Below are 23,557 nucleotides of genomic sequence, written 5' to 3'. Positions count from 1 at the left end.
CCCAGGGCTCAAGCCCTTTCCTCTGCTATCACATTTATTAATGTGTCATTGGCCAAAGCAAGTCACGTGCCTATATGCCTAGCTTCAAGGGGAAAAGTAGACCCTCCCTCTTGATGGGACAAGCTGTGAAACATCAGGACCATTTTTCTTTCTTCAGTTGATCACAACATCGAGAACATACTCCTTGTTTTCAGGTGAGGGTGGCAGGAGGAAATAAGCTGTTACCTCTATTTGGGTTTGCCCTAAATGAAATAATCTTCCTGATCATTTTGTTACCTTATCAATGGATTGGAACATTTGATCACTCAACCTCTAGGCTTCTCTTGATGTCTGCCTCACAGCCAAGTGTTGTCACTAGCAGCGTTTCCGAGGAGAGGAAGCCGACTGACTTTCCCATAGGGTGCCATAGGCTTTGTGGTTGTCATCACTAATATTTCCCGGACATGGCATTTTAAGCCCTTGGTTTCTACTTCTGTGGACTATGTAATGCAGCATCGGTAATCCAGGAGAGTCATCAGTTCTGCTCAGCTCTGCACGGGGAGATTGCTCTTTCTCGGTTAACATCCTTGTGTTATGATGAGTTGCACATGAGGTACCCCTCCACTCCCCACAGTTCTTCAGTGATGCACGGGACCTGGAGTCATTTTTGAAGAACCTCCAAGACTCCATCAAACGAAAATACTCCTGTGACCACAACACCAGCTTATCTCGCCTCGAGGACCTGCTCCAGGACTCCATGGTGGGTGTTGCATCAGCGGGATGATTTCTTCTGAGAAACAGAGTAAACCATCCCAGCTGCTGCTGTTTATATCCTTGAATGCTCCAGGGCAGTGGGTCATTACTATACAGTCTGGCTCATGTTCAAATAGAGTTTAACCCCAATTTTGTTTTTTTTTTCTTTTTTTTTTCTTTTCTTTCTGTAAAAAAAAATTGCTAATAAGATTCCTTTGGGTGTGCTATTGAAGTAACAGCCTAGTCCTCTCCTCTTGAGCCACTTAGTGCTCAGCGTACTTTCTTTGCATTGTTCCTATTTTAATTCAGTAGTTGGGACCAACTATGAGGTGTAGAGCATGAAAAATAGAGTTGAAGGGGATTAGGTGACATCAAATTCTTTTTTACTCCCTCATGCAAAGAGAATTAAAACCAAATCAATGAACTAGACCTGAGCCAAATTTTTCCTTGTCGGTAATTTTGTTTTGGTAAAATGAGATATTAGAATATTGATTGTAACTAAGGATGACATTAAAATCTTATTTAGATATCATGCAATATTTATATGTAGCAATATTAACTTAAAAAAATTTTGTATCTAGTATTTAATCCAAATCAATTTTATATTCATTTTCTCCAATGAATTATTCTTTCAGGAATGCTGGTAATAAAATCAGAGCAGGACTGTTTACATGTATTGAATGTATATTACACAGAGTTGGCAAGACAAGGCTCCAACTACATCCCAAATTAAGATAGAAGAGTATGTAATAGGGAAATTATTTTTTCTATATGAGAAGCAGGGGACTCTCATTTCAGTAGAAAATTATAGGTAAGAGAACCAGAATAACCCAAAACCGTCATTTTTTTCTTGAGTGAGACTTGGGTATTTGTGAACATTAGTTGATTATTTATTGATTTATTTTTACACTTTCAGGTGTTATTAACCTGTGAATGGGTTCACATTCAGTGTTTCACCTGGGCAAATAATCTGTTAATTTAATTAACTTGGAATGAAGGATAAAAGCCTGACGTTTTAGTTGTTGTCTCTAGAATGTCTCTCTTGGAGGTCCTTCAAGTATGAAGGAGGAATATAATAATCCTTGGCTATTATCTCCTCCCTTCCACAGAGTACCTTCCTGTCTTAGGGTAACTCCTCTGCAATTGTTGTCCTATCTTCTCTTCTCGAGGGTCGCTGCTCTGTTCCCTCCTCTCCAGGTCAGGGGCCTCGGGTTGGCGGCGTCATCTGGGCATGAAGTCACCTGAGTCTGCTCCTCAGCTTTTCCTCAGCTTGTCCGTCAGGTTCGGGAGCATCTGTCATGGCTTCTGGTTCTTTTCAGAACTTTTACCACGCTGAGCACTTGGTCTCTGGAACTTGAGATGTTTGGCTGTGGGTTAGACAGAAATTGACATCTTTATTGCAAGGACACGGAAATGGGTAGACCAGCTCTCAAGTATGGAACAGTGTGGCTGTCTCCCTGATATATTCCATTCCTCTTTCTTAACTAATAAGTTAAAGTTGTATTTCTTCCAATCATGCTCCCGGGGACAGGCACAGGTAGTTTATTTAAGCATTTCTTTTTCTTTACTTGCATATTCTTAATTCTTTAATGGCATTTCTTAACATTATTAACTCTTTACTCTCATCACATCTACTTCCATCCTAAGAAAGCCCTCTTCTAAGGACTTTTTATACCTCAAAATGGGCTTGACACATCCTGGTAATACATGAAAGTTATCTTTTACTCTCTAACACAAGTGGTAGTAGATTGCTACCAATTTTGTGGGCAAGAAGTTCATTAGTTTTTAAGATAATGGGGTTTGCAGAGACTTGAGAGCTTCAATTTTGCATGATACTTCTTTCAAATTAGTCAAATTTACGTGACTGTGGCACAGCAAGACACGAAAAGGTAAATCCTAAATCATTTGTAATGATGTCTTCACCAACAGCATCAGTTTATAAATTGTTGGTGGAAGAGCAAGATCTTTCTCTACAAAGTTTGACTCAATTTAAGAAAGTAAAATATTAGTAGTAGAGCTTGGGAGGTATAATTATTTAAAAATTTCTTAAAGAGCGCAATTCTGGCTTCTCCTAAGCAGAAGGCAAGAACTGGCTTCTACCAGTAAGAAAGCGAATAATAATAATAATAATAATAATAATAATAATAATAATAATAGCAACAGCAACGTTGTTATTATTGTTCTTAAACTTCCATGCTTTCTGAACCTTATTTGGGGAAATCCTGTGTTAGCTGTGTTTATCTGTATTTGGCAGCTGGCAATTCTTTTTGTTTTATGTTTTTATTATTTTTGCATGTGGCTTCATGATTCATTGAAAAGGGCACAAGGAGAAAGCTGAACAATTTGAGTACAAAAGCACTTGGTAGAAGACAAATATCCTCTCCTTGTTTCTTTATCTTTGTATTTCTAAGATGGCTCCACCACGGGTCCCTGCTTAACTGAGAAATGACATTCTCTGAGGGAGTGGAGCACTCAGTTTTCTTTGTTGACTCAGTCACCCTGAGTAGCAACGTTAATGTCTTCTTGTGTTTCTTCTCACTTTGTAGGATGAAAAGGAGCAGCTGATACAGTCCAAGAGTTCCGTTGCCAGTCTTGTTGGGAGATCAAAAACCATTGTTCAGCTAAAGCCACGAAGTCCCGACCACGTGCTGAAGAGCACCATTTCTGTGAAGGCTGTCTGTGACTACCGGCAGATAGAGGTGAGGAGATGGAAGGGGCGCCTCTGACTCCAGAGGAAAGGAAGGGAGAAGCAAAGCCTTTGGTTAGGGTTATGATAGGGAGAGGTCCGATGGTAGAGGGATTTTGTTTTGTTTTGTTTTGTTTTAATTAGAACTTAAACATACTTAAAAAAAAAAAAAAACCCGAACTCTACAGTCTTGACCTGCTTCCTGCCTCAGAGATTGGCGTCATCATCCGCCCCATATCCTAAGTGGTGTCAGAAATGGTACTTTATAGCACCTGAGCAATACCTTTGGCTTTTCCCCTCTTATCCCCTACAACTGGTAGGACTACCAAATCAGTATCAACTTGTAGATAAATATCCCTTAGATGTACTTCTTTCTGTCTTTGCAGCTACTACCCTAAGGTAGACCGTCCGTTTCTTTCACTTGGATCATGGCGTCACCTCCCCAATTCAATGCATTCTTTATCTTTCCACCAGCATGATCTTTTTTTTTTTTTTTTAAGATTCACTCATTTATTTTAGAGAGAGAGAGAGAGCACATGAGCGGGGTAGGGGCAGAGGGAGAGAGAGAAAGAGAGAGACTCCTCAAGCAGACCCCCTGCTGAGAGCAGAGCTCAAAGCAGGGCTCAATCCCAAGACCCCAAGATCATGACCCGAGTTGAAATCAGCAGTCGGCCACCCAACCGACCGAGCCACCCAGGTGCCCCCCAGCATGATCTCTTTTGTTAAGTTATTCCCCGGCTTACCTCCTACAATTCCTAAATTCCTTACTGTGGCTTCAAGGTCCTGAATAATCTTTCTTTACCTCTCTAGGCAAGACTGGGTCATTGTCCCTCTCATGCATTCCTTGGTAAATTTCATTTTCCACACAGTATTGTAACTCTATACCCCACCAGAATGTGTGGAATGTAGACCATGTTTATCACTTTACCATTCTACCATTCTTAGGTCCAGTGGCCCACCGAAATTCCAGGCACATACTAGGCGCAGTAGATATTTGTAATGCAAAGGAATGAACTTGTCTGGCACTTTTCTGCGTCTCAGTATTTCTGTCTATAAAATGGGGATGATAATGTTGGTTACTTATTTCCCCAGGGGAAGAGTTGATGATTCCAAAATGCTTAAGCCTTTTCAGGGATTTGAGTGGGACGACAAGAAGGGAGGAAGAGGGGAGTATCACAAGAGCAAAGTTATGATTATTCGTGTCCCTTTAACCTTTTTTTATTATGTTATGTTAATCACCATACATTACATCATTAGTTTTTTGTTTTTTTTTTTTAAGATTTTATTTATTTATTTGACAGAGAGAGACACAGGAGAGAGGGAACACAAGCAGGGGGAGTGGGAGAGGGAGAAGCAGGCTTCCCACCGAGCAGGGAGCCCGATGCGGGGCTCGCTCCCAGGACCCTGGGATCATGACCTGAGCCGAAGGCAGATGCTTAACGACTGAGCCACCCAGGCGCCCCACATCATTAGTTTTTGATGTAGTGTTCCATAATTCATTGTTTGTGTATAACACCTAGTGCTCCATGCAGTACGTGCCCTCTTTAATACCCATCACCAGGCTAACCCATCCCCCCAACCCTCCTCCCCTCTATCGTGTCACTTTAACTTTTACCCCGATGGTTGTAGATGCAGAGAGATAGCTCCTGGAGGTCTTAAGACAGTCTCCTTATAACTTTCATAATATCATAATGGGTTGTTGATTTATCCGTTAGCAATAACTTGTGAGTTTGTCTCTCTAGATCACCATCTGCAAGAACGATGAGTGTGTATTGGAAGATAATTCACAGCGGACCAAGTGGAAGGTGATCAGCCCCACAGGGAATGAGGCGATGGTGCCATCGGTCTGTTTCCTCATCCCCTCACCCAATAAGGATGCCATTGAGATGGCTACCAGGTAACTTCGCTCAGCTGCCACCTGGGCTGCTTGGCCTGAGTAAGCTGGTGGAGGGATGAATCTGCATTTGTGATCTTAAACAGAGCAGCAAGGTGTTAAAATTTCTTCTGGGAAAGGCCTCCAATTAAGATACCAAATCTTTCACTGGCAGCTACATTGTAGCTTTTCAGTAAGTGCTGATGTTCAATTGAGATATATTCAGTGATCATTCTTGAGTTAAACAGTTTACTCTTAGAAGACCGATTTTTATATTGATAGTTAATTTTCATCTTTATATTTTATTAATGCCATAAACATACATATTTTTAAAAGCTGAATTATACCATGAAGCATATGATAAAACCCACCCACCCTAGAGTCCTACTTTCCTTAGTTTGCTATTTTCAACTATTGATTTTGATACCACTGAAATTTTAGTGGGATTTTTGGAGAGGGAAGATAAACTAATGGGTTTAAGGTCTCTTATTTAAGTTAAGTCCTGGCTTCTAGTTTTGCATCCTGTTCTTTGTATCTCACATTTCTTGACTTGAAGAAATTCAAGGTAATGTGGTATGTGTGTTGAATATGTCTGTGTATTTGTGAGTTTGTAAGTCTTCCAGAATTTGAGATTGAATTAGGCATGGGATGCTTTAGAAAAAAAATCTCTCCAGTCCTTCATACTGCAGTTTTATTTTTTTATTTTTAATATGCCAGATGACTTTTTAAGTTACTCTTAACTTTCAAACATCTTAGCAGTTTTGTGAATGTATAGACCACAGCAATGTACTTTTTAAGCATTGATATTACCATTTTTCAACAATTCCAGATGGGGTTATTTTATTTCTACTTTTCTCTATTACTTCTCTTCATGGATATATCTTCTCACTTCTCGTGATTATATATGGATCACATTTATAAGACTCCTGAACATATGCTGACATCATAGACATGATACTATAGTAAATCCAGATTGTTTGAATATCTCAGTTAATTTTGTTCTAAAGATTGTCTTGTTAGTATTTGATTCCTTGCCTTTCTCTGCTCAGCCTACAAACCCACTTCTGCTAAGGCAATCACATCTTCCCCCAGAAGTTCTCTAATGTGGAGCTCAAGTTTTAAAAGCTACAGCCAGGTTCTCTGTTGTTTCTAGGGTGGAGCAGTCTTATCAGAAAGTGATGTCCCTTTGGCATCAGCTACATGTTAACACCAAAAGCCTTATCTCCTGGAACTATCTGAGGAAGGACCTTGACGTTATAAAGACCTGGAACCTGGAAAAGGTAAGTGTGGAAAGCCTTACCTCAGGCTCACGTCCTATTGGCAAGCTTTTTTCAGAAGGAACTTTTTCTCATTACTGTGAGACTCCTACCCACCCAAAAGGAGTAGAGTGGAGTCGGGGATAGTGTTTCAGGATTAGGGGGTCCTAAGAACTAAAAACAGCAGCCTGAATGGTCAAGGAAATTCCTGATGAAGATAAATGGCATCTTCGGTCTTTTTGGCCAACCGAGGTTGTAGGCTCCTTCTCACTCTGCAGGACAAGTGGCTCTTGTGTAAGTGTGTATGTAGTAGAGGAATACTGGTGAATTAACCATTAGGAAGGATTGTGTCCAGAGGGACCGTGGGTGCTTCTGGGGTGCTGGTAAGATTGTTTCTTGATCTGAATGCTGATTACATGGATAAGTTCTGTTTCTGAGAAATCAACATGTTTGCAATTTATGGTGTGTGCACCTGATTTGTATATATGTTAAACATCAATAAAAAGGAGAAATAGAGAAAGTATTATGTTCCCATTCTACTGAAATTTCTTCTTTTTTTTTTCTCTTTAGCTTCGATCCTCAGCACCAGGGGAGTGCCACCAGGTTATGAAGAACCTCCAGGCCCACTATGAAGACTTCCTGCAGGATAGCCGTGACTCTCTGCTCTTCTCAGTGGCTGATCGTTTGCGCTTGGAAGAGGAGGTGGAGGCTTGTAAAACCCACTTCCAGCACCTGATGAAGTCCATAGAGAATGGTGTGTGCCTTGGGAAAAGGGAGAGGAGTGGTGAATTGAGAGCCCTGAAGGGTGCTACTAGACCTTCATGGAGACTAGAAAGTACCACCTTTTTACCATTTGAGTGGGTCAAAACTTGAGATAGGGAAAAACTTACAGAGATGAATTCTCAAAATCAGATCATGGACGAAGAGGCCCTATTTCACTCATTATTGCTAGTCAACGTGTCACGTTTTCTTGTGGACATGTTTAGATCCTTAAAGATGAGTATATAATGCAGGGAATTTAGGATCAGGCGAAAGGTTCCCCCCATTTAAGGCCTTGCTTTCATTTATGGAATATCAGGTGTGCTGCCCTCTATCCAAGGGTGAATCTGTTCTCAGGTTTGTTGATCTCTGTTGTGGTGCTTAATGGTATCCTGTGCTTGTGCATTTTACAGAGGACAAAGAGGAAACTGTGGCCAAGATGTACATTTCAGAGCTGCAGAATATCCGACTACACCTGGAGGAGTGTGAACAGCGGCTGGTCAGACGAATTCAGTCTCCAGCCAGTTCCAGGACTGACAAAGATGCCCGGCAGGACAATGCATTAAGGATCGCAGAGCAAGAGGTAAGCCTGAAGAGCAGGGTGGGTGCTGGCTGCAGTGTAAATGCTTTCAGAGTGAATTGGATGGCAAGACAATATGGAGCTTAAGAAATAAGGCAGTAGACTCATGGCATTCCTACTTGAGAATTCTTCCTTGCAGGCTGCAGATGCCTTTTATCTATGGCAAAGCATGATTTCAGCTCCCACTGTGTTGCTGACTGTTGATTAGTTTTCTGCACAGCTGGGAAGGCAAACAGCCTGGCACATTGCTCTAAGCACTGCATTTGGGCTACATGTTTTAAGACGACTTATCAGAGATGCTGCTTTCTGCTCTATCCCTGATGTGCATGTGTTACTTTCTGTGACATGGTTGCTGTCAGCAATAGGATACAAAAAAATATTAAGGAAAGACTCAGATTCTACTCTAGGCTCTTATGCACACTTGACTTTTAGCAAGTTAACTCTCATCTCAGTTTCCTTTCTTAAAAAATGGAGATAATGCATGAGTCCAAACTGTATCACTTCCTAAATTTTGGAAAACTTCTGGAAGTTAAGTGATATAGTATATATAATGAGTTTCCTGGAAAAGTGAAATGCCATCAAAATGTAGAGTAGTATTTTTGAAGTAAAAGCAAATATTAATGGCTTTGTTACGTGCTTATAGGCATGTAAAGAGAGTAAGCCAAAGTCCTCACTTTTGGCTTTTGCTGTACTTCAGGATAAAATGTTGAAGTCACAATTAGGACCTTTAGTTTAAGAGATATCATAAGATAGTACCATTGGTATTTGCAGGTTTAGAAGCAAACATTGCTATAGAAATTTAGAGTATTGCTAAACCATTTCTACTTGGGACCATAGGAGAGAGCTCTATGAAGAATAGTAGATTGATCTGGGAGTTTAAAGGAATGGAACGGACTGGCTAAATTAGGAGGAGTAATTTTTCTTACCTTCCTCAGTTATTCCTAAGCTCGAAGAAGAGGATGAGAGGGCAGCATAATTTTGTTTGATCATATAAACCTATAATTTTCATACTGAAACTTTAGTTTTCTGTAGTCATCTGAAATCTGTTTGTCCCAGCAAAATAGAACATTCAAGAAATGTTCATATTCAGCTCTTCTGAAGGACTTTCTTTTTTTTGGATTAACTTTTTATTTTGAAGTAGTTTCAGTATACAGAAAATTTTTTATTGTCATATAGCCTTCACCTAGATCCCACAAATGTTGACATTTTTCTCTATTTGCGCTATCATTTTTTCTATAAATGTACATTATAATCTTTTTCTTTTCTCGAGAGTGAGTTCTGTACATGATGCTCTTTTATCCCTAAATACTTTAGTGTGCATTTCCAAAAATGAAGGGTAGTCTCTCTCTTTTTTTTAAGGGTTTATTAATTTATTTGAGAGAGAGAGAGATAACATGCATGTGCAAATTGGGGGGAGGGGCAGAGAGAGAGGGAGAGAGAGAATTTCAAACAGATTCCCCCTGCTGAGTGCAGAGCCCAACATGGGGCTTGATCTCAGGACCCTGAGATCATGACCTGAGCTGAAATTGAGAGTTGGCTGCTTAAAGGACTGAGCCACCCAGGCGCCCCAGGGGTAGTCTCTTATGTAACCAGAGGACAATGATTAAAATCAGGAAATGAACATTGATATAATGCTGTTATCTAAGACTTCATTAAAATTTCATCAGTTGACCAAATAATGCCTTTTTTGGGTATGCCCCCGCCCCCCCCACCACCAAAGAATGTGGGTTTTTTTTTTTTAAAGATTTTATTTATTTATTTGAGAGAGAGAGAATGAGAGAAAGAGCATGAGAGGGGGGAGGGTCAGAGGGAGAAGAGACTCTCCACTGAGCAGGGAGCCTGAGGTGGGACTTTGCTGCACACATCCCTGGAGTCCCAGGATCATGACCTGAACCGAAGGCAAGTCGCTTCACCAACTGAGCCACCAGTCGCCCCACACCAAAGAATATTTTTAGGACAGGACTCAATCCAGTACTTAGTCACACATTGTGTTTAGTTGCTACGTCTCTTTAAATTTCCTTAACCTGAAACAATTTCTCAATTTTTCATCATCTTTCATGCCCCTAACATTTGTGAAGAGTGCAGGTCATTTATTTTGTAGAATGTTCCTTTATTTGTGTTTATCTGAGGGTTCTCCATGATTAGATATAGGTTACATGTTTTTGGCAGGAATACTACAGAAATGATTTTGTGTCCTCAATGCATGATATCAGGAGGCATGTGATGTTGATTTGTCCCATTACTGGTGATAACTTGTATCGCTTGTTGCTCTTTTCCCCTTTGTAATTACTAAGCATATTGTGGGGAGGTACTTTGAGACTATGTAAATATCCTGTTTTATATCACACCATCACCAACTATTTTAGCATTTCGTGTTGATTCTTGACTGAATTAATTGGTATCACTGTTGCCAAAAGGTGATTTTCTAATTCTGCTATTCCTTTTACATTACATTCCTATTTAATATTTACATTATTACTATTACATTATAATAGAATAAATTTCTATTCTATCTAAAGGGAAGAGCTTGCCTCCCTTCCTCCTTTCTTCCTTCTTTAGGTCAGTATGGACTTACAGATTCTTATGTTATTTAAGGTTTATACATTGTTATTGTCTTTATTTTGATACTCAGAATTTCCCAAATTTAGCCATTGGGAGTCCCTTCAAGTTGGCATCTATGTCATTTTAACCTGTTCCCACCATTCTTTGAGTGCTTTCTTATTTCTCAACAAAACAAAATATTCCAGGTTCATCTGGCCTTTGCCAGCCCAACCTCTGTAATGAGCCATTTCTCCAAGGAGTCCCACTTCCTTTAGATGGAGAATACTATTTAGAAACCAAGATCTGGGTGCTGAGTGTGCTCATTATTATTGGGGTGTCATTGTTACTAGGTCTGCTCAGCCGATAGAACTAGAAAAATACATACTTACAAACACGGATATGCATACACACATACGAAAACACCCCTATGTCACATACACACATTTATATACATACATATATGTGTATATATGTGTAATTATATTCATACGGGAATGTATCACAAAGGTGATATATTGATATCAACATATTTATCAATCTCTCACACGCACACACACACGCACACACACACAGACATAAGTATGAATTCATATGCATCTATCTTCATCTGGTTCCAAACTAGCACCACAGGGTTCATTCTAACTTCTCTTCTTTTCATATTTGTAACTCCCTTCCCCAAGACTGAAAAACCGACTTTACATTATCCTCAGTAAATTTACTTACTGCTCAGTTCTAGCGTGAAGAGATAAGTAGTTTTAGAATTGCTGACTCGTGTTACTACAAAAAAACTAGACCTACTAACTGGAGTTCAACATTTATTTCTGGTTCCTTTTGTCTTTAACCTATAGTCCAAATACTGTGTTCAGAAAATACTTGTGTGTGTGTGTGTGTCCTTCCCATCCTCCCCCTTCAGTGCTGTTTCATTGTTTATTCAACTAGTCTTTTATATGTGGGCATTTACGTTGTTTGCAGTATTTGCTTATTACAAACAAGAACGTCTTTCTAATTTCTTTGTTCAATTCTGTCTCCATCTTTGTTGTGTATCTTGTTCCTGACAGCGCACCCAAGAGGATTTGCAGCAACTGAGGTCAGAGTTTGATGCTGTTTCCACGAAATGCAACAGCTTTCTGCATCAGTCTCCATCTGGTTCAAGTGTCCCAACTCTGCGCTCAGAACTCAATCTGCTGGTGGAAAAAATGGACCATGTGTATGGTCTGTCCACTGTCTATCTGAATAAGTGAGTAAGCTGAGGATTTGGATCCAAAGGACAGTGTTTTCACTGGGGTGAGAAGGGGAAATGCCTGGAGTGTTTCATGAACAATCCAGAGAGGTTGTAGGTCTTGAAGAGCATGTGCTCATGAAGAGAGACTTTGGCTTTACTTCCAGGCAACATTGAGTGGGTTCATTGGGGTGCAGCGAAGAAATGCCAGTGATACAGAAAGGGAGATGGATTTGCAGTGTTAGGACTATTTCGTACCTCATTTCTGTTTGTTTAGATACCTCTGAAAAAAGAAAAAGGGACGCTAAAGAATAAAAATAAAAATTTTCAGTTGAACTAAATATAGTCTTTGAAGGTTTTCCCTCTACCCACCATGACCATGAAAGAGGGGTCACCGATCTTAGACTTTTCATAGTGTTGAGTGGGTTTCTGGCCTCATGTTGTTTCTCCTATGAGTCCACCACATGTGTATGTGTGTCCCAGTATCACTAAGAACTTTATTTTGAATTGGTTTAAATTGGCAACATGTATGCCATGCTTTCTTGTTTTTATGAAACCCTGTCATCATCTAGTAATGGTAAAACTGATTTTAGCAGTTACGTTTGGGAACCTCTCTGTAGCACTCCAATTCTGTGGCTCAGCTCTTAAAATGTGTGTGTTAACGTAGGTGATTTTACCCTCATAGGCTAAAGACAATCGATGTTATAGTGCGTAGCATCCAGGACGCTGAACTCTTGGTCAAAGGTTATGAAATCAAGCTGAGTCAAGAAGAAGCAGTACCAGCAGATCTCTCAGTTCTGGAGTCCCATCGGTCTACATTACGGGTTGGTTGCTCTGAGTTTCTGAGTTTCGTAGGAGCTTGATTTAACATATCCATTGCTTTGGGTTAGCAGAGAAATGCAATTTTGGATGGCATGACAGTGTTTTAAGTTTGCATTTGAACTAGGCAGAATATCATATTTAATATATTTTAACGTGGATTCAAAGAAGCTGGGACTGAGAAATATGTCTAGCTGGAAAGGGAAAGTAGAGGACTATGCCTTTCTATTTATCTTCTCCCTTTTCTCCCCAGTAAAATCACAGCTAAATCAGATACAATCATGATGGTACTGTAAGTTTGTAAATCACTTAGCTATTATCTCATTGATTCTCACAGAACTGTGAGGTGGATAGGGAAGAGATTTTAATCTCCATTCACAGATGAGCACACTGAGATTCAGATTGGCTAAACAATTTATCTTGGTTTCATAGCTTATAAGTGGGAGAGCCAGGTTTCATCTTTGCACATTTCTCTGTACTGTACCGCCTGTCCTTGGCCTCCCAGTGAGCATTGTGGAGGTGTTTCTCGCACAAACACTAGAAGGTCTAGCTTCTGAATTCCAGATCTAATGTGGAGCCAGCTATAAACATGTCCTTTTTAGCATGGAACATATTTAACCTGTGCCTGTGTTTATATAGCACTGGCTTAGTGATGTGAAAGACAAGAGTTCAGTGTTTTCAGTCCTGGATGAGGAAATTGCCAAGGCCAAGCGAGTGGCAGAGCAGCTGAGTCGTCTGACCCCAGAGCGAAACCTGGATTTGGAGCGCTACCAGGACAAAGGCTCCCAGCTGCAGGACCGTTGGCACCGGGTCATTGTCCAGCTGGAGACCCGGTGAGTGGCGGCCTCACCCTTTTTCCGTATTCAGGGACTAGGTTTTAAACAGAAATTGAATTATATCTGTGTATTCTTATTTAAAGGCAGGAAGTGATAGACAAGGGTACAAAGTGAGTGACCATATGAATTCTGGATGAGAGAAGGGACAGAAAATTGGCACCACCAACACCAAAGCAGACCTGAGGCTTGCTTTTGGATCAGCAGGGATGGTCCTGTGAGCTATGCTTCTCCTGTTCTAGTTTTTATCTAGTTAAGCCATGATGCCAAGGAATCCAACTGTGAGCCATTTTTCATAGTGTAGCTTTGCAGAATTTCTTCCACTTTCATTTGCTAATTCAGCGGTTTTAATTTCTGTTACTTGAACTCCCTCTTCTGATGTCTGATTTGAGTAGGAAAGATAGAAAATGACCTTTCTGAGGCTAGGCTGGGTAGGCAAATATATAGAGAGAGGAGTTCTAGCAACTCCTAAGTTTGGATTGATTCTCTATAATTGAATTACTATCCCAAGTCTAGCTAGACTAACGAAAGTGATATAAGAAACTATTACCGAAGTTAACAGAAAATAACTACTACTTTAACCCAAAAAATTACAGCGCTCCCTAAATCATAACTGGGGTACTCTGTCATCAGGGAACCAAAGTATACAGCCAGTACTACCTTATTGACAACCCGGGTGATCCTTGGCAACCTAGGTAAAAATTTGACAAGGATCATCGTGGGATGCTGGGCTCCCAGGCAGTGTCCAAGGCTAGCTTGCACAACTGCTTTCTACTCACCTTCACCCCACAGGGCACTGGGTACAAGCATAGGTCTTGGCATGGCACTGCCCTTCCACAGAAAAAAGATGTATCCTCTGTGATCAAGCCCAGCTAGAGAAAGGGACTAAGGAGGGAATTGCGCCATTTATTTTATTGTTTGTACCAAGGTATCTGATGGCAGTTTCTTTTCCTTTGCTCCTCCAGCCAGTCTGAGCTAGAAAGTATCCAGGAAGTTCTGGGAGATTACAGAGCCTGCCATGGAACTCTCATCAAATGGATTGAGGAAACCACTGCCCAGCAGGAAATGATGAAGCCAGGCCAGGCAGAGGATAGCAGAGTGCTGTCGGAGCAGCTCAGCCAGCAGACGGTGGGTGTGACAGCAGCGTGGTGAAAGTTGGCGGGAGGGCGTGGGGCTTAATTCATCATAAAAGAAGATGATGGACTAGCTATTAAGCTTCCCCCAAATGGTAAGACATTCTGAGCCTCCTCTTCTGAAAAGAGTTCAAGCAGAATGGTCTCAAGATGATACGGGTTTTGCATTTGGGCCAGACAGACTCGTAAGGTCCCTTCCAATCCCGAGTTGTAGTGACTGTATACTGAAACCATAGGTGGACAGATTAAAATGATCTTGCTTCACTTTGTTTCTTGATACTCCATGTGATCTTACTAGGATTAGAAGCCAGGGCATTAAAAACCAGGAAAGATGTGAATGGACAAAAATTATTTGAAGTGGTTTTTACTTGTTAGCATTTTGGGGATTTTCTGTGTGTGTGTGTGTGTGTGTGTGTGTGTGTGTGTGTGTGTGTGTGTGTGTGTGTGGCTTGTTTTGTGTAGCATTACAGTTTAGAGTATGAAGTCTGGTGTTAGATTGCTTGGATTCCAGTCCTGGCTCACTCACTCACTATGAGACCTTGACCAAATTCCTTAACCTCTCAGTATTCTACTTCCTCATCAATAAAATGGGTATATTACATTATTTGTTCAAACTCCCTCACTCATAAGGTTATTATTGTTGAGGTCAAATGAAGTGACACGTGTAAAATATGCAGAACGGTGGTTTCTGAAGTGTGGACTCCAGACTAGTAGCATGAGCATCACCTGGGAGTTTGTTCGAAATGCAGGTTCTCAGCCCTACCCAAACCTACCGAATCAGAAACTCTGGAGGTGTGGGGCCCAGCAGTCTGTATTTTATTCAGCCTTGCAGGTGATTCTGATGTAGCTAAGATTTGAATACTGCCTTAGAATATAATAAATGCTCAGCAGTTTTGACGACAGTAGGGACAATGATAATGTTGTTGTGATACTTTGGTTTCTAGGATCTGTTTGCAGAAATCGAGAAGAATCAGACAAAGCTGGACCAGTGTCAAAAATTTTCTCAGCAATACTCCACTATTGTAAAGGTAACTCTAGCATATCCCCAAAGGCACATAAAGGATCTCCAGCATGGGAAGATCTTCCTTGTCACTGTAGGTTTTGTTTCTGGACAAATAAGTGCTTCTACTAGAGGCTGGCCCCATCTTCTAGTTAATGCAGATGTGTACTCTTCATGGCCCTACATTTGGGAATGCTCAGAGTGGTACCAGACATCAGCTCTGATTCAAGGAGTCACCCTTTGGATGATCCACAGGTTTTTTAAACTTGCCGTATCAGAAACAGAATGTATTGGATTTCCTCTCAAATATACTTCTCATTGTCTTGCCTGTTCCAGGAAATAGTGTCCCATTTTCCTACTTGCTGAAGCAAAAAACCTGAGAGTCATCCTTAATTCTTCTCTTTGCCGTAAACTTTATGTTCAGTCTGTGAACAACTTGGCTCCATCTTCCAATATGTCCTTGGTCTGTCTTTTGTAAGCCACCCACCTGCCCCCATTTCCCTGTTTTCCACCTAAGTAAGGAATTTCCATAGACTATTCTAATACCTCTGAGCTGATCTCTTGCTTCTACTCCTGTCCCACAGGCTATTTTCCCACACAGTAGCCAGATTCACCTTTTTAGAATATACTGCGTGTCACTGATTCTCAGACATCATTTTATACACTACTAAAAAAGAGGAAACTCTGCCAATTATGCAAATACCATTGATTGTAAGACTTATTCTAGTTTTAGAGAGCCTAAAATGTGGAGGAAATATGCATCTCATAATAGTTGAAATATGGTAAATTGAATCATGTCACTCTTCTGCTCAGAACTGTTCAGTGACTTCATATCCTATTCATAATAAAATTCTAAAGCTGTTTATGGCTTTTGAGGCCCTGCATGATCTGGTCCCCCCTCCCTGTTTATCTGATAACATCTTTAAATAAAAATGACCTGAGATGATTATTTATTGTGTTCCTTCCTGTTAGAATGTAAGTTCCAAGGGAGCAAGGTTTTTTTCTAACTTTTTTTTCCACTATATGTAGAGCACTCAGAACAATGACAGGTACATAGTAGATGCTCAACAAATACTTTTTGAATGAATGCATTTCTTTAGTTAATAACAGAAGACTTGGTATCATGAAGAATTGAGTTCAAATCCTAGCTTCACCACTTTCCAGGCTTAGGACTTTGAGCAAGTTTCTTAGCCTCTCAGAGTGTCTGTTGCTATATCTACAAAATGGGAACAGTAACTACCTCACTGAGTGATTGTCAACATTACATGAGATAATGTATACATAGGACATTGCGTCAAACAAAATACATTCAGTAAATGGTAGCACCTGTTATTATTATTATTACTTTTTTATTACTACTACTGTTTTTTAATTTTTTTTTTTAAAGATTCCATTTATTTATTTGAGAGAGAGAGAGGGAGGGAGTGAGTGAGAGAGCACGAGCGGGGGGAGGGACAAAGGGAGAGGGAAAGGCAGACTCCCCTGCTGAATAGGGAGCCCGATGTGGGGCTCGATCCCAGGACCCTGGGATCATGACCTGAGCCAAAGGCAGACATGTACCAACTGAGCCACCCAGGCCTCCCAGGGAGAGGGAGTTTTAAGCAGACTCCACACTGAGCACAGAGCCCGATGTAGGGCTCATTCTCACGACCCCGAGATCACTACCTAAGCTGAAACCAAGAGTCGGACACTTAACCGACTGAGCCACCCAGGTGCCCCACTACTACTATTTTTTTTATAGGCTGCTTAAGGAACTCATTGTGTTTTTTTCCTTCTGCCTAGAGTTTTCTAAGTAGACAACAGAAAGCAAGACATTTTAGGCAAAGAGAACTGCCTAATCAAAGGCACAGAGGAATGGAAATATAATGATCATATGAGGAAATAGCAGATATGCTGGCGTAGCTAGAAGGTGTATGATACATAAGAAGCAGTGACTGTGGAAAAGGAGAAGGGGAGGTTGAGGCCCACCTATGAAAGGCTATGTCCAGGTCTCTTCACTTTACCTTCTATTCTTGTTCCTCAACATGGGGTGTTAGAACTAGGAGCATCAGAATCATCTGGGAGCTTGTCAGAAATGCAGAATCTTCCACCTGCCAAATCAGAATTTCAATTTCAGTAAGATCCCCAGATGATTTGTGTGCATGTTGGTATTTGAGAAGCTCTGCTCTAGATCTTTGTAAGCTTTCAAACAGAGGAACGAAGTGGTCATCTTTATGTTTTAGAAAAGTTATTCTCGTGGCAGGATAGAAAATAAATTAGGAAGAGAACAAAGCAGGAGAGTAGTAAGAGGCTCTTGGGCCCGTCCACATGGGCATGAAGAGGGCCTGGCCCAGGGGGGCAGTCTCAGGATTACAGAGGGAGTGTTAGCATAGCACGGGGACATGAGACAAGCACTGGTTTAGGATGACTCTGTTGCTCCCCCACTGACTAATCAGGGAAAAGCACTTCCTGTCTCTGGGCTTCAGTTTCCCAATGGATGAGATGAAAAGGATGGTCAGCAAACAGCAAAGTGCAGACTCAAGACTCAGCAAACTATGACCCACAGGCTTAACTGAGCCCACATACCTGTTTTTCCATGGCCCATGAGAAATGGCTTAAAAAAAAAAAAAGTCAAAAGAAGAAGAACACTTCATGACACACGAAAATTCTATGAACTTCAACTTTCAGTGTCCATACATGACGTTGTATCATAACACAGTCTTACCCTTTCATTTACTGATTATCTCCAGCTTCTTTCACTTACAAAGGTAGAGTTGAGCAGCTATGACAGATCGTATAGCCTGATAGTTTCCATCTGGCCCTTTAAGGAAAAAGTTTGCTAACCACTGGTTTAAATGAACCCCAAAATGCTTTCCAGCAATGAAGTACTATGATTCTGTTGCGTGAGTTACCTGAGTTAACGGGAGCTGTAAAGCCCTATGTAAATGTAGTGAACTTTCTTCCTCCCCCAGGACTATGAATTGCAACTGATGACGTACAAGGCCTTTGTGGAATCACAGCAGAAATCCCCTGGCAAGCGCCGTCGGATGCTTTCCTCCTCAGATGCCATCACGCAAGAGGTGAAAGGGCGGGGAAAGGTCACGCCACTCTCTTCCCTTAAAGAAAGATTTGTTTGTCGGGGCCCTGACAGTTTGATTTAGGGTTCACCTTTCTGTGGAGCATGTGATTTCATGAAAACTTCCTCTTATTTTCAACTATTTAAATATACTTTTCTGGCAGCTAATTTATCTAAATTGTTTTTTTGTTACTGTTGTTTTTTGTTTGTTTGTTTTTTTGAACCATAGTTCATGGACTTAAGAACTCGCTACACAGCGCTGGTGACCTTAACCACCCAGCATGTAAAATATATCAGTGATGCACTCCGGCGACTGGAGGAGGAGGAGGTGAGGACAGCTGGGTCCTAAATTATTTTGAAAATAGAATTAAAAATCCCGGGTCTCATCTGTCAAAATTTAAAGCGCACATACAGCCCCTTCTCCTTAGTCACGGTAGTTGTGTTCTGTGACGCTGCTCTGCACGCTGCGCTAGGGAATGCTGGGCTCTTGCACTTAGGGGGAAATACAGGGCTAGGTTCCTGTAAGCCTCTGGTCACACATTTCTGTCAACAAATAACACATAATCTTTTTATATTTAATATACTCTGTTGATTCAGGCCAAGAGCACTCTAACTCACACCTGAATGAAGTTAATTTGACATACATTTTCTCTGTAAGGCACGTCACAGCCTTCTTATGCTTAGGAACATAAGACAGCACTTCAAAACTATGGTTAGGTCTATTTTAAACAGTGAAATCACCAACGAAAATTGTGAAAAACATGGCACTAAATAGACTGTGAAAAGGACACTTGCTGGGAGGGGGGGGGTTGGCCTGGTGATGGGTATTAAGGAGGGCACGTTCTGCATGGAGCACTGAGTGTTACACGTAAACAATGAATCATGGAACACTACATCAAAAACTAATGATGTAATGTATGGTGATCAACATAACAAATAATTTTTAAAAAAGGGACACTTGTTAAGAGCTGAAACAAGAAGGTAGAGTGTCCCCTTGTTCTACCTCAGCTGGGAACATCGGGCATATCTGGGAATGACTGCGAAAATGCCACCAGTATTGATTTGGGGCTTATAAATAAATTCTAGTGAGCAGACAAATTCACAAAAATGGAATTCATGAATAATGGGGATTAATTCTATTATGTCCAACAATCCCACCTTCAAGTATCTTCATTATAGAAATATTGTAAGTGTGAAGAAAGGAAACATGAGCAAAGATCCTTAATAAAACATAATTTATTAAAGAGAAATAATGAAAACATACAAATTCCATACAATGGAATGCTATGAAACTGTTAAAAACAATGAAATAGATTTATTATATATTGTGTTCTTATAATAAAATAAGCTAGAGAAAAGAAGGTGTTAAGAATACCATGAGGAGGGCGCCTGGGTGGCTCAGTTGGTTAAGCGACTGCCTTCGGCTCAGGTCATGATCCTGGAGTCCCAGGATCGAGTCCCGCATCGGGCTCCTTGCTCGGCAGAGAGCCTGCTTCTCCCTCTGACCCTCCCCCCTCTCATGTGCTCTCTGTCTCTCTCATTCACTCTGTCTCAAATAAATAAATAAAAATCTTAAAAAAAAAAAAAATTAAAAAAAAAAAGAATACCATGAGGAAGAAAAAATGCATTCACAGTGCTGTACTGTATTTCTTGAAAAAAACTCACGTGTGAGTGGAGCTGAGCAGTTCAAACCCCACTGTTCAAAGATGAGCAGTACACCAAATTTCTGGGGAAATAAGATTAAAGGGACATACATTACGCATTTCAGATTATTTGAATTTGTTGTAATGAGTATATAATCTTTTTGTAATTCTAAAAAATTTCTGTCTTTTCAAAAAAGTTTCTGCAAGTTCACCTACTTCTATAAAAGAAATGCTGTTGGAAACATTAACTCACACCAATTTTTGTCTGTGTGAATTAGCAAAAAACTTTATGTCAACAGCTACCTCACTTAGTCTCTGTAGATTTCACTCTCTTTACCTGTACATCTAAGAATCATGAAAATACGATGGTATACATAAAGGGTTTTTAAAAATCAGTAAATAAAAAAATAAATAAAAATCAGTAAATAATTACTGAACATCCTTCATATATTAAAAAAAGTTCTTTTTTTTTAGAAAGGTGCTAACCTAGATCTGATGAATTTAGCTACTGGTATCATACAGTTAGGTACCTGTGAACAATGCTCTAAACTGGGTGAATTATATTTATCTTGGGGTTATTTTAGCTTCCTGTTGATTTAAATAACTTTCATATCTTTATTTTAGGAAATCAGAAGTCAAGCCAGTTTAATAAGGCATTGACCAAGATACTGATTTTCTAATTCCTATTCTAGAAAGTTGTAGAAGAGGAAAAACAGGAGCATGTGGAGAAAGTTAAAGAACTTTTGGGCTGGGTATCTACCCTGGCAAGGAACACACAAAGCAAAGCTACCTCATCCCAGACCAAAGAATCAACAGACATTGAAAAAGCTATTTTAGATCAGCAGGTAAGTAGAAGGTCCATCTGTCTCTTGTTGGGTAGAATCATATGTAATAACGCAGTAGGTGGGAATAAAACAGACCACTCCAGGAATGATTATCTCAATAAATCTTAACTCCCAGGACTTAAAGAAACTTAAGAAGTCATCTTATTTGTACTTCTGCCTTCTTAATCAACTTTCTATAGTTCATTAGTAATAATAATCTGACCTAAGCTAAGTTTTTCCCTAGGATTTTTAACATGTTATTTCAAATAATTTTGATTCTTTAATTTCTTGGGTTCTGAAGCTATACTCTGTTTCTATCACGTAGGTTCTGGCAGAGGAGCTGACAACCAAGAGGGAACAAGTCTCTGAGGCCATTAAAACTTCGCAGATCTTCTTGGCCAAGCATGGTCATAAGTGAGTATTAAATGAGAGTTTATGGCACATCTAGGGGACTGAATCTACCTGACTAAAACTTAGGGTCATGGTGAGAGTTCAGGGCTGCAAGAGCCAGATTATGAAGAGCCTTGTAATTCATGCCGAAGAGTTTGCATCTTACCTTGTCGGCTATGGGGAAGGGTCTTATTCGTGATTGGATTTTGTTGATGAAGGTTTCTAGAACAGTTTTACGGATAATAGATTTTCATGGGGACAGAGTGTAGGCCTGAGAGACCAATAAGGAGGCTGTTGTGATGATACAGGTGAGAAATGATAAGGGTGGAGAAGGGCAAAGGTTCAAAAGATACTAAGGATGATGAACTTACAGTGTTTGGTGACAAATGAAAATAGTGAGCTATAACCTCCAGGTTTCTGGCTTAGGCCCCTGAGTGTATGGTGATGTCACTAACCAAGATAGGGAATATAAAAGCAGGTACGAATTGAGGGAGAAGAAGGCAGCTTTGGTTTTAGACATTATGAATGTGAAGAACCTAGAGGACATCAGAGTGGAAATACTTAGAATGTATTAAGAAGTACCTAATACATTAATTTATGCCTTAACATAGTTTCCCTAAAGTTGTCCAATGGGTAACTGTGTATGTAAATTTAGAATTAATGAGAGAAGTCTAAAGTGATATAGATCTGAGTCATCAGCATAGTAAAAACCATAAGTGAATTAGCTTCCAAGGGTTCAAGGATTCCTCTGTGCTCCTCAGCCTGTAAAGGAAGCCTTACACAAGTACAGGGAAAACTATGAGCGATACCTTAGAACCCAAGAGAGAACAGAATTCTAAAAAGAAGAAAGTAGTCAGAAGTCAAGCAAGATTGAGACTGAGAAGTTTCTATTAAATTTGGCAAATTGGAAGTTTTTGGTGACTGGTGAAAATTAGGTTATGATGTCAGATTGAGTATGATGGGGAGTGGGGAGCACATGAGGTGAGGAAGGTAGTGATAGCAAAATTAGATTACTCTTTCAAGAAGCCTGGCCGTAGGAAAGGACAGAAATAATACAGTAAATAATTAAAGTAGAGTATATTATCAAGAAAGGTTTGTTTTGGGGCACCTGGGTAGCTCCGTCAGTTAATTGTTCTGATTCTTGATCTCAGCTCAGGTCTTGATCTTAGGGTCATGAGTTCAAGCCCCTCATTGGGCTCTGTGCTGGGTGTGGAATCCTCTTAAATTAAAAAAAAAAAAAAAGAAGACGACTTGTTTTCTTAAAAGATCAGAGGGACTTAGCTGTGTTTATGGACTGAATCTCAAGGACCAAAAGGAAAAAGAGATAAACTGAAGTAATAGGAGAGAGGTCCTGGAAGATGCAGGAAAGGATAAAATTCATCATTGAGTGGAAAGTACAACCATAGACCAGAACCAAGACAACTTTTCCTCTAAGGTTTGAGGAAAAGGAGATTAGGAAAGGTGTGGACGGAGGTAAATATGGCAGGAGTGAAGCCAGAAGGTGAGAGAATTCATGCCCATTGGTCTGCATTTCCTCTTTGAAATAGGCAGAGATGTTGTTTGCTGTGAGTTAGGGGAGCTGAGGGCAAGGGAATTAGAATTGATTAGAGCCTCTAAGAGAGTTGTCAGGAAGCTCTGAGGTCTAGTAGAAGCTGGGAACCAGTAAGATCTCCTCCACAGGGGACCCCCCTCCCGACACACACACACACACACACACACACGATATACGTCACCTGCAGGCAGGAGCAGAGAAATCCTGTGGTTCGATTGATATGGGGCAGGAGTTTCATCAGATTAGCAAGGACAGAGTTCAAGGACAATAGGAGGGACCTGACTAAGATGATGGATTGTGGAGTCTGAAGTCCAAAGAGAGGATCCTAGGGAGGATTGATTAAGATTAAGAAAAAATGGGGGAGTTAGGAAGGCTTGGGAAAGCTCAGTAAGCTGATGGGTAGTTATAATAGGAATCATAGGATTCATTCTCAAGAACAATATAGAATGAGATAAGAAAGTTGTAAAATTCACCAGATTCAAGATCATGGTTACCTCTAGGGAGAAAAGTAAAAAAGAACGGGGTTGGTTACAAATGTACATTGGACTTGGAATATATCTGTAATGTCTTATTTCTATGGAAAGGTTCTAAAGTTAGGGCACTTGGCCAAAGATACAAAGGTGGTGATCCGAAGGGGCACCTGCACCCCAGTGTTTATAGCA

The 23,557-nt window shown here is 40.4% G+C and overlaps 1 protein-coding gene across 14 annotated transcripts in view; it reads left to right on the top strand.

The window, feature by feature from the left end:
* Nucleotides 1-23,557, top strand: part of MACF1 (microtubule actin crosslinking factor 1) — a 324,108-nt gene that overhangs the window by 172,016 nt on the left and 128,535 nt on the right. For all 14 annotated transcript variants that reach the window (XM_035018976.1, XM_035018975.1, XM_035018963.1 and 11 more), the window contains 15 exons: nucleotides 614-739; nucleotides 3,279-3,431; nucleotides 5,161-5,315; nucleotides 6,445-6,571; nucleotides 7,118-7,301; nucleotides 7,720-7,889; nucleotides 11,486-11,664; nucleotides 12,332-12,470; nucleotides 13,105-13,298; nucleotides 14,264-14,426; nucleotides 15,376-15,459; nucleotides 18,383-18,490; nucleotides 18,716-18,814; nucleotides 20,822-20,974; nucleotides 21,279-21,367. In XM_035018976.1, coding sequence (XP_034874867.1) covers nucleotides 614-739; nucleotides 3,279-3,431; nucleotides 5,161-5,315; nucleotides 6,445-6,571; nucleotides 7,118-7,301; nucleotides 7,720-7,889; nucleotides 11,486-11,664; nucleotides 12,332-12,470; nucleotides 13,105-13,298; nucleotides 14,264-14,426; nucleotides 15,376-15,459; nucleotides 18,383-18,490; nucleotides 18,716-18,814; nucleotides 20,822-20,974; nucleotides 21,279-21,367 — 2,123 coding nt within the window. The remainder of the gene's footprint in view (nucleotides 1-613; nucleotides 740-3,278; nucleotides 3,432-5,160; nucleotides 5,316-6,444; nucleotides 6,572-7,117; nucleotides 7,302-7,719; nucleotides 7,890-11,485; nucleotides 11,665-12,331; nucleotides 12,471-13,104; nucleotides 13,299-14,263; nucleotides 14,427-15,375; nucleotides 15,460-18,382; nucleotides 18,491-18,715; nucleotides 18,815-20,821; nucleotides 20,975-21,278; nucleotides 21,368-23,557) is intronic.

This window comes from Mirounga leonina, unplaced genomic scaffold (genome assembly GCF_011800145.1).
Source record: "Mirounga leonina isolate KUSES-001 unplaced genomic scaffold, KU_Mleo_1.0 Mir_173, whole genome shotgun sequence".
Classification (NCBI taxonomy): Eukaryota; Metazoa; Chordata; class Mammalia; order Carnivora; family Phocidae; genus Mirounga; species Mirounga leonina.
Note: the sequence above shows the minus strand (reverse complement) of the source record. Positions and strands in the feature narration are given on the sequence as shown.